The 10,321-nt window shown below is 48.7% G+C and overlaps 1 protein-coding gene across 2 annotated transcripts; it reads right to left on the reverse strand.

The window, feature by feature from the left end:
* Window positions 1-1,112: 1,112 nt before the first annotated feature.
* Window positions 1,113-5,448, reverse strand: TMEM275 (transmembrane protein 275). 2 transcript variants are annotated; one of them, XM_066193133.1, is made up of 2 exons: window positions 5,440-5,448; window positions 1,113-1,751 (listed from the first exon to the last, which is right to left on the reverse strand). In XM_066193133.1, the coding sequence occupies exon 2, from the start codon at window positions 1,659-1,661 to the stop codon at window positions 1,113-1,115; it is 549 nt and encodes a 182-aa protein (XP_066049230.1). In that variant the 5' UTR covers window positions 1,662-1,751; window positions 5,440-5,448. The 2 variants fall into 2 exon arrangements, with proteins under 2 accessions (XP_066049230.1, XP_066049231.1); XM_066193134.1 differs by lacking the exon at window positions 5,440-5,448 and adding an exon at window positions 1,914-1,968.
* Window positions 5,449-10,321: the final 4,873 nt, after the last annotated feature.

Below are 10,321 nucleotides of genomic sequence, written 5' to 3' on the forward strand. Positions count from 1 at the left end.
TTATTCCATCAGATTAGGGTCTTTTTGAGGCAGAGAGGGCATCTTTGCTTGGAACAGCTCTTGATAAATTCTCTTCTGCAAACTCATCCCACAGCTTTGCAAGCCCATGGGCAGCCCATTTCCAGCAGCAAGGATCCACTCCTGGGCAATGGATCTCACAGGTGATACAGGTGAGATCAGTGATACATGACCATCTTCCAGCACAGCGACTCTGAAGCCCATACAGTTACTTACCCCCTGCCTTGAGGTGTGTCCCAGGCCAGCCTTCCACAAAAATATGGGAAGAAGGTTGCCTAGTACTCAATACATAATCATGGCCCCAAAAATTTAATTTGCGGGCTCCTGTTAGTCTCTGGTTACTCCAGGAGCTTATCCCCAAGGATTCAGCCTGACTGATCTTCCAAGAAATACACTTTGAGGAGTAGCACAGCTGCGGCTCAAACTCATTAACACGAGAGGAAAATACCAGGGCTAATTGTGATCCTTGTGGTTCCTTCTCTTAGAATGGGCAGTAAAATCACCTGATGAGGGCAAGATGGGGCAAGAATTTTCAGCAGAGGGGAGAAGGTTTCACACTGCTTTTTAAGTAGCAAAGACATAGCTTTGTCCCTACTGCCAAAAAGTCTGGCACTAAAAATGCTGAAATCTTCTTGTGAGTGAGTGGCAGCAAGCTGTAATTTACTGCATTCCTGCTTCTTTTATGTCCAAGAATTGCTTCACTTCAGAGAAGAAAGAGCTGTCATTTGTCAGTCCCATGTAGCCTCTCCTTCCAACTGCTACATTTCCACATTATATCAGACAAATTAATTCATTCCCCTCTTCCTATCTGCTCCCCAAAAATGGCAGCATATTTCCAGGAACTGAGATCATCTTTTCACAGCAGCATCATTATCAGTTTTCTTTTTAAAACTGTATAATGGGCATGTTTCAGCAAAAAAAATCTGGATTATTCTTTTTCTGCTGTTGCATCCATCTCCCTTAGAGTGGTTCAGAGAGACCTGACTGTCTGCTGGCTTTTCACAAGCACCTTCCCCACACCTCTGACTGACGGCACATTTCCAGCCCACCCATTGCAGCCTTTGGCTGGCTGCTGCCAAAAGCTTTGCCTGGGTTTAGGATGTGGCCATGTCCCTGGGCAGGTTGAGCTGGATGGCCTCTCCTCCTGGGGTGTATTTGGCCACTGGCCCGTTGCCTTCCATGGTGAAGAGTTTGCAAGCCTTGGCGTTCTCGTGAACGGGTGTGGACTTTTTGGAGGAGATGGGGGAATTGGTGGGGCTCAGCTGGACAGCAGTGGTGTCCTGCACTGTGTGCTCGCTGGTTTCGATTTCAAAGGCTGTGTTGCCAGGTTTGATGAGCCCAATGTTGGAACCTGGTTTGGATTTCCGGGCCCCGTGGGCTGGGGGCCTCCGGCTGCAGATGCAGCAGGCACCGAAGAACGTGAAGGCCACCACCAGCAAAATGGGCCCGATGATGATGGGAGGGTTGTTCACAGGGAGGAAGGTCCCAAAGGCAAATGCTCCCACTAAGGTGATGTTGATCCCTGCCAGCATGATGCAGAGTCCACAGGCGCAGCAGAGAGCAGGGGAGGGGAGGCCCTGGGGCCGGGTCTTTTTCTGGGTGGGTTTTTGGGACAAAGAGGCACTGCTCTTTTCATTGAACATGCTGGGAAGAGCCTTGGAGGTCACCTCAGTCCTCAGAGGGTGATTGCTGTGTTGAAAAGGCTGTTTCCAGTCTCCTGTTGCCTTGAAATCCTGGAGAGGAACAGAAGAGCAGCTGTTAGAGCAATGAACCAAAGCACCTTTCCACCAACATTCCTGGTGACCAGCATCTTCTCCAGGTTTGCTGGTGCCAGCAACTAAACGCAAATTGAAGCCTGCTTTCAAGGCTGGACTCTCCCTGACTGTGGTGGTCACCTGTGGACACCCTCAGGGTGGAGCACTGAGCCCAGTGTGTGTGCTCCATGTCCTTTGCTGTCTATGTGGATGATGCCCAAGTGAATCCAAGTGTGCCATGGCCAGAGGCTGTGCTGTAGCTGGTCTCACAGTGTTTGTCACAATTGTCCACAATTGTGACAGAAAGGGGGACCCTTTGCTCCATGTCTCAGATTTCCAATGATTTAAATGGGTCATCCAGGTTGCCTTTCCAACCAGTGGGGAATAAAACGTCCCAGAAGATGACCCAGATAATCTCCAAAAGATGTCTATACTGGGAGCTGACTACAGAGGCAGCCCTGGAGGTCACTCAAGCAGGCAACACTTGGATGCTCAGTGATACCAACAGCATCCACAGACACTGAATGACACCCTGTCAGTCACACAAGTTTATAATAAAATGGAGCAAATTTGGGTTTTGTCAGCTAGACCATGCTTTCCACCATCCATCTCACCATCTTTGGTGTGATCACAGGAGACCCCACAGAAGGGGACTGGGAATCTGGTTTGCCTCAGCAACCCTAAACCCAAACTTCTACAAGGTTTGAGCACTAGCAGGATCAGCTCCAGGATGGAGGCTCATGTAAAGTGAGATGCTGAAGTTGAAAAAAAGCCTTTGTGGGGATCTGTCTAGGACCCAAGGCAGTAACACTTAGCCCTGACTGACAGTAGCAGCTTTTCTGTGGAGGAGATTATTGGATGTGATGAGAGCTGGCTTTGTGTTTGCCATACTTGCTGGGAAGTCAAATTGCCAGAAGCCAATTTGTCAGCAGTTTGCTGGTGATGTCTTTGATTTTACAGGCAGGAGAGCATTTCTCTTCCCAGCCTGATTGCAAACAATAGCAGTCTGCTCTTCCTTCCTCCCTTGCCTAGCTCCCTAGCTTCTTCCCTCCTCTCCTGTCAAATCCCTTTCAAAAGTGTTGTCAGCAAAAACTGATACCACTCAGTTTCTATGGCAAGAGCCAAGAATCTCTGTTGTGCTATCAACACTCTGTAGCCACTAAATTAAAAAAAAAAAAAAACCCACCAAAACAACAAATAATAATCCATCACCCACCACACTGAAACACGCCAGTGGGATCAGCCAGGCATTTTCAACATGTTTCCTAGGTTATAAAATTTTCGGGCACCTCCAGCTGAGGCAAAGCTCTCTGCTGCTCTGTCGGGTGTCATATCTCATTTCCTTGGCTTGGGCTTTTGTTTAGACCTGGATGTGTGCAGCAGTCAACTTGCAGCAGAGTTCCTATTCATTGAGACATCAGCTGGAGCCGACAGGGGCAGGTGCATCAAAGGATTAAATCTTTCCTCACCTGGGAATGCCTGACTGGGGAGGGGTCTCTCAGCAGGCAAAGATTTTTCAGGATACTGAGAGCATGTGAGGGAGAAAGGGCATTTTCTCCATTAGCCAGGCTAACACATATGCATGTTTCCCTAGCAGTGTCCTTTTGTTCTGCCTGGGAACCCTGGCATGCTGATGGGAGCTGGAGCCCTGATTGTGCCTCCTTCACCAGCCCTGGACCAGCAGCAAGATAGCTTCTGGTTAAACACACACATGCACCACAGTTTGCAAACCAGCTGCTGCAGATGCCAGTCCAAACCTTTAGCACACAGAGCCTACAGATAGCCCAGTGTGGCTCTTCCCCTTGGTTTGCCCCATATTCTCCCACTGCAAAGTGCCCACCAGGGAACTGCGTGGTTTCTTGTGGTTAAAAATCATCACAGATGCACTCCACCAGCTTTCTTCCTCCTGGCTTCTCAGAACTTGCCTGCTTCCAGTCTGAAGGAATTTTCCCACCTGGAAGAGCCAGGCAGCTGGGCTCCAGCAGGACATTAAACATTCCAGCCGCTTCTGCTCTTAGGTAAGGCATCACCAGAGGTCTGGCTGCCACTGAGATTTTCAAGAGGAGCTTGAACCTGTTGCCCATCCCATCTGTCAGTGGGCACCTGTAGCCACTCCAAAGAGACCCTGCTGGTTTCTGGCTGCTTTCAAGGCTGAAGTGATATCACCCAGCATGGTCCCTCATTTTCTCTGCCTGGCAGTTTTTGTTTGATCATTATGGATCCCTGAGCACAGGGGTTTAAGCTTGTCACACCCTCTCTATAGCTGCACCAGAAGTGTTCTGGCTGTGCTATGTCCAAGGCAAAACTTCTTTCCAATCCTCTTTGCTTGCAGCATGCTTACCTACATGGGGTAATGGCCCTTTCCCAGCAGAAAGCAGTGGACTCTCTGGAGATTCCTGCCTGGAACCTCTCCCATCAGCTTGGGGGCAGATGATCTTGGAAGTCAAGCACGATTGCAGGGCTAGAATGTGATCTGCACACACACCACAGGGCAGCTAGCAGCACACAGAAATGCCTGGACTGGGAACACTTTGAAAGTAGATCAGTGGTTGCTTTTGTCTTGATCTCCATATGAAACAAGGGATTCCTGTTAGATAGCCAGATGACATGGGGACGAGAAGGCCAACAGAGCAGTGGAGGATAAAGCAAAAAACAAATCAAAGCCACAGAATGCCTTACACTATCCTCTACCTAACAAGGCCCCATGACAACATAAAGTCCATGTTTATTCTGATTGTCGTGTACAACAGAAGCATCTTTGCTCTTCTGTCATCTCCTAAAGCACAGGCTGATGGTCCTCCATCCCCTTCCTAGCCACATGGATGGGCTGATGTGGGTCAGCTCCCACTGCTGACCTGCCTGAGGATATCTGGCAGCTTTCACCTTTCACTACAGTGAAATCAATGGCTTAAAAAATTACCAACTTTTCAACCAAATTATTCAGTTCAAATTGACCAACTTCTGTTCCATCAGGAGTGGAAAAAGTTCTCTTCGGGCTCTTTGTTTGAAACAGGCTTTTTTCTTATCAGTCAGAGTGTAGGTTTCTTCTCCAAGCAATATTCCAGCTTGAAATGCACTACTGCAAGCACTGCTATGCAAAAATAAAAGCTGCACACTCAAACTGGCAGGATGGAAATCCAGAGGCTATAATGATTCCTTCCAGGGGAATAGCCACCCCTCCCTATGCTCTCAGGAGGACAAATTTTCATCCATATCTCTGAGAGTTCCTAGAGCTCTCAGAAGGGCATACTGACATATTCAGGCAGCATTTTAGGAGCATCATTTAAAGCCATAGCAGCAGCACCAGCAGCATGTACAGCTAAGCACGCTTCCCTCTTAGTTGTAGTGGAGAGAAATTGAGCTGTCATCCTTCCACACCGTCTCAGTGCAGGAGCACAATGAAAATACTTGACAGACCACAGATGAGTCTCCTTTCCAGAGGTGTGATGGCACAGAAAAATAATGATAGTGATCAGCAAACTGAAATTGCAGTCAGACAGCTACAACCACCCCCCACACAGGCAGGCTCACAAACAGACAGGCACACAACGTTTAGCTACCAGGAGAAGCACAAGACTTTTTTTTTTTTTTTTCCTGGGCAAACTGCTGGGAAACTCTCTGGCAGGGCCAAAGAGAGCCTCGGGGTCTGGTAGGGGAGGATACTGACCTGGGCTGGAGCGTGGAGCCAGGGAAGGCGATGAAGAGAGCGGCTGCCCCGGGTCTCACCTTCACCCTTCAGCCGGGGATGACAAAGCCACGGCTAGTCCCAGCAGACCCGGGGCTGGAAGCCCAGCTGTGCGCTGCGGGGAGGAGGATCTCACATCCCTCTTCCCCTCCTGTCACCGAGCTCAGGAAACTTTGCTGGGGTGTCAGGCGGGCAGTCCCCGGCAGAGCTCAGCGGGTTCTGTGCGAGCTCCGCCGCTTTCCCCCCACTTTCTTCCTTCTCGGAGGACGATGTTGCTCTCCTCTGGCAGATGGGTGTTCAGCCGCAGCATCCCTGCCCCTCCGCATCCTCTCCTGCCTCCTCCTCCCGCCGCCGAGCCCGCGGTGCCCGGGAGGCTCAGCCCACCGCCCACCGCTGTCCGGCACCGCTCACTCTCTCCCCGCTGCTTTTCCTTCTTCCTTTTCTACTTCAAGGCTGCAGCTCCCGCCCCCTTCAGCTGACAGAGGTGCCCGGAGCAGAACTGCCCCTTTTTCCCCCCCAAGGGAGAGGAAAAACCCAGGAGCGCATCTCCGCCGAGGGTCAGCCCCAGCCGCGCTCCCGCGGCGCCGGGGCGGAGAACGGAGCGCGGCGGCCGCGGGGGAGACACCGCCAAATGCCAAGGAATAGGATGCAGGCTCGCCGATGCTGCAGCGAGGCACGAATCTCTCAAAGGTTTGAAACGCACGTAAAGAATAATAATAATAAAAAATATAAGCGGTGTGCGGTGCCTTTGGATGGTGCGGGGATGCCGGAGGGATGCTTGCAGGTGGTCTTTGCTGGGCGGCCGGCAGTGAGAGGTGCTGAGACAGGACCTCCAGAGGTGCTAAGGTGTGGGGAGGTGCTAAAATATAATAATAATAAATAAAAACCCGTCTCCAGGTGTAAAACTGATGTTTCAAATGAGCAGTCAGACTTACGGTACACTTAGAGGGAGTTGGTCTACAGCCATGCCTCATGCTAGACCCTGTTGCAAGCACAGCCAAATCTTAACTCCCATATTACAAGGCCAATCTCTGTCTGTTTGCAGAGCTGCTGAGCACAGGGAATATGGCAAACTGTGAGCTGTGCACTAGATGGAGTATAGATAATTCTTCCAGAGCTTAAGACGTGCTGACACTCAGCTGTCCTCGTCTGCTCCCCATGCCCACAGTGCTGTAACCAGCCTGGCTGCTGCCAGTGACAGCTGTGCACAGGCTCTTCTCCAATTTATTGGTGAAGAATCGTCTAGGAACCAGGCTGGAGCTCACTGAACATCAATCATGCTCCCCTCTCTTTCAGATTGCTGCTTTCATGAGAGAGAGAGAGAGAGAGAGAGGAGAGGAGAAAGGTAAGAGAGGCAGTGGAAAACAAAGGTCAAAAAGAGAAATCACTGAGGAGGAACAAACACTTCTCTCTGTTCTCCAGGCACCACTTCAGCCTGAGGATTCTTAATACAGCAGTATCCTCTACTGCACCATACTGCCTTTCACTTTACAGGCCATCCTAGAAATTCAGGCAAAAAAAAACTTGGCAGAAAGGAGTTCAGTCTCTGCTGAGGAAGACAACTCTGTTTTCTCCTTAGCTTGAGGAATGCCAACAGCACACTGCATGACTTGAGCAAGAGGGCAGAAGGGTATCAGAAAAGCAGCACTGATCAGATGTGTTGACTGCCTGGGCTTATAGAACGAAATAACTGGGAAATCTAATTTCAGAACTTTCCAGAGATGCAGTGTCTCCTCTAGGGATTCCCTGGACCTGTAACATAAAGTTCAAAATGGTTCAGTGTGTTCAACCCTACCAGAAAAGTGATGAGAGGGTGTGCAATGAAAGATTTTGTGGAGAAAATCTCCCCCTGGCACCTCTGAGAGAGACAGTTCCACATGAGGCAGAACTGGGTTCAGTGTTTGCTGACTGTTGCTGGGTAGAAAACCAGACTGGCTGAACTCATTCCTGGTGTGACACTCCAGAGTCCAGCAGGAACAGTCCAATAAGCCATGTTTATGTAGGAACAGTGGCTGTCAGAGGGGAAGAGACCGTCAGGGTCATTGATTTGAGCCCACTGCTCTCACGTTGTGTAACAGCATTCATAAAGCTCAGGCTCCAAGGGGGCCAATTAATACTGAATGACCTGTCAGTTGTTCCCTAATTGCACAAAGCAGTGATGAAGAAGGCTGCTCCTTGCTTCCCTTTGGCTGTTGCATGACTTTCCATCATACTTTCTTCTTAATGGTCCATAAACCTCCACAAAAAAAGGCTTTACTGAAATGTTACATATTTTGGGCTCCACTGAAGCAGCAATTCTGTGTTTCGCATATGTGGCCCTGACAACTGGCAGACTGCATTCGTGTGATTAAAACAACTGCTAATTCAAGAACTAAAATTAAAGGCTAGATTTCCCACTGGTATAAATCAGAGCAGATTCATTTCCTTGCAGAGCTTTGATAGCTCATGAGCATTCATGATTTGCCAAGGGGTTTCTGCCAGACTGATGGTTTCTAGCTTCAAACTTGCCAGGAACTGGGAAGCCCTGCCTTGTTTAGAGGAAAGATCCCAACCCTGTGCTGACTAGAAATAATATTCCTCTGGGAGAAACTGTTTGTTCCCAGCTTCTGCTGAATTCAGAAATTAGCCGAAGTCAGAAATTTCTAAATGTGAGGAATCACTGCCTGCTTGTCTTTTCCCACTGTCAGTTCCTGACTCTGGTTCCAGCCCTAAGAAATCTGTCTCAGGCACTCTTACGCCCACCAAGGCTTCGTTTTAGTGCCACCACGTCCTGCCCTGAAGCAGGTCAGTATGGTGAGTGCCACAATATGAAGCCCTTAGACATCACGCTTCTTCTGAGGGTTTTTTCTCCGCGTGACAACGACTGAGAAAAAGGTGGGAAGGGTGAGAATGTTCCACAGAGGTTTCAAAGGATTTTGGTTGGGACTGGTACTTGAGGGAAAGCACACCACCAGTGTTCATGGGAACAGCAGCAGGCCAGCAGCCCCATCCCTCAGCACAACAGGAGCAAACTGCCCAGCCCATGGCGCTGCCTGCTGAACCATGCCCACCACAGCCTCAGTGTCGGGGAGTTTGTGTCCCTTAACTAGATCATTAGACAAAGGTCACTGCAGAAATCTCCCCCCGCAGATTTCCTTGAGGTCTCTAGATCTGGCGCCTCTCTGTGAGTTTACAGTTTAATTGCCTCTTAAGGGAAGGAAATGGCAGGCTGAACCTGCTGTTGCTCCACACCAACTCTAAATGCCATCATGTCTGTGTGAAAGTTTGCACTACGTCAGGATCCTCACTGGCTCATGGTTCTGTGCTCTGTGCTGCCTCTGGAAATTCAGAAGAGGCAAAGGCAAATTTCTGCAACGTTTATGTGTCTATAGCATCAAAAAGGAGGTAAAAAATTAGTATTTGTCATTCCTAGGGGCAGCTGTGAAATTACTATGGAGAAGATTTAAACCCATGGACACACCTCCTCCTCCTCCTCCTCCGATGTGTAATTAAAATCACAGGACTCTGCTGTGCACAACACCAGTATTAATGTGCTCAGACCCAGAACACAGACACAGCTGGATCTATCAAACACAACAGACCAGCTGCAGCTCCAGGCACATGATGTTATCACTGGGAATGACCTGGGGAGGAGAGCTTGCTCTAGGTTTGCCACTGTCCTCCCAATCTGTGATACTGACAGCTGTTGAGGCAGAAAAATAGGTACCACCAGCCTGACATTCAGCATCACTAAAGCTTTGCCTCTACCCTCTGATCTGCTGGTCTACCAGAATATTTCTCTGTTTTGTTATGGGTTTTTTAATAATCTGGGGATAGTTTTTTTCCCCAGCACACAAACAAACAAATAAATGAACTAAACAGGCTTCCAGAATTTCAAACAAATTTCTCCTTCCTATGACATCATCTCACAACACTGAAAGGTTGGTGGACAGGAAACATCTGTGCAAGTGGCTGTCCTGTTACACAAACAGCTCAGTAATTTTTTTATAAAGCTTTCTCTAACTGGAAGAAATCAGTGGGTCAATTATCACCCAGGGCAAAATGTTTAGTTCTCAAAGGTTCCCACTGACAGTCTAATTAGGAAGCAGCATCACTGGAAGAGAAAGCCTGAAGTTACATGGTTTTATTCACCCAGGAGGCAAACACCCAGTTCATCCTCCTCTGTCACATCATGGTTCTCTCTGCCAGCCAGATCACAAAGTGCAGTTGATCTGGAAGAGACAAACCCACACACTGTGCCCACCAATAGCTCTACTTCATCATTTCAAATACTATTCATCAGACACTTCAGTGTTATATCTTCTTTAAAAGAAGTGCTGGCAGAGATTTTAGTTGAAGGACTGTTTGTTCCTCATGAACTGAAATCAGAGTGGGCTTCACATCTTAGAGATTATACATTGGATGTTACATATTACGTATTATAATAGTTTTCCTTATTTTCCCCTGCTCTCCAGGAAGAATACAGCAATATATCTGATCTGCATTTGGGTATCACCACAAGAACAACTGATGTACATGGGAACAGAGTCAGGCCCCAAACATGAGGCATCACATGAGCAAGGAACTGTGCTTCCAAGAGGATTCATGCTCTGCTATTGGGAGTATGCCTTAGGTGAATTTGAAGACATTCCTGAGGATGGGATTCAGGTGGCATCACAAACCAGGACTGGAATTTTGATGATGAAGTAAAAAAAGATGATGGAGTCTGAGAGAAAGCAATTCTTGGGGCTGAGCCCTATACACAGGGAAAGGCCAGCCAGCTGTGCCACTCTCTGACTGTGGATGATGGACCACATGAGTCCATCATCCACTTGGGAACCAAATCCACCCAGGGATCCATTGTCCTGCCCACAGAGTTTTCCTG

The sequence above is a fragment of the Chamaea fasciata genome, unplaced genomic scaffold (genome assembly GCF_029207755.1).
Source record: "Chamaea fasciata isolate MVZ Bird 193981 ecotype frontalis unplaced genomic scaffold, bChaFas1.0.hap1 SCAF_10, whole genome shotgun sequence".
In the NCBI taxonomy this organism is placed as follows: Eukaryota; Metazoa; Chordata; class Aves; order Passeriformes; family Sylviidae; genus Chamaea; species Chamaea fasciata.

Excerpts from the sequence above, each read along its gene's own strand:
- TMEM275 (XM_066193133.1), bottom strand. The coding sequence starts at position 1,661 with ATGTTCAATGAAAAGAGCAGTGCCTCTTTGTCCCAAAAACCCACCCAG.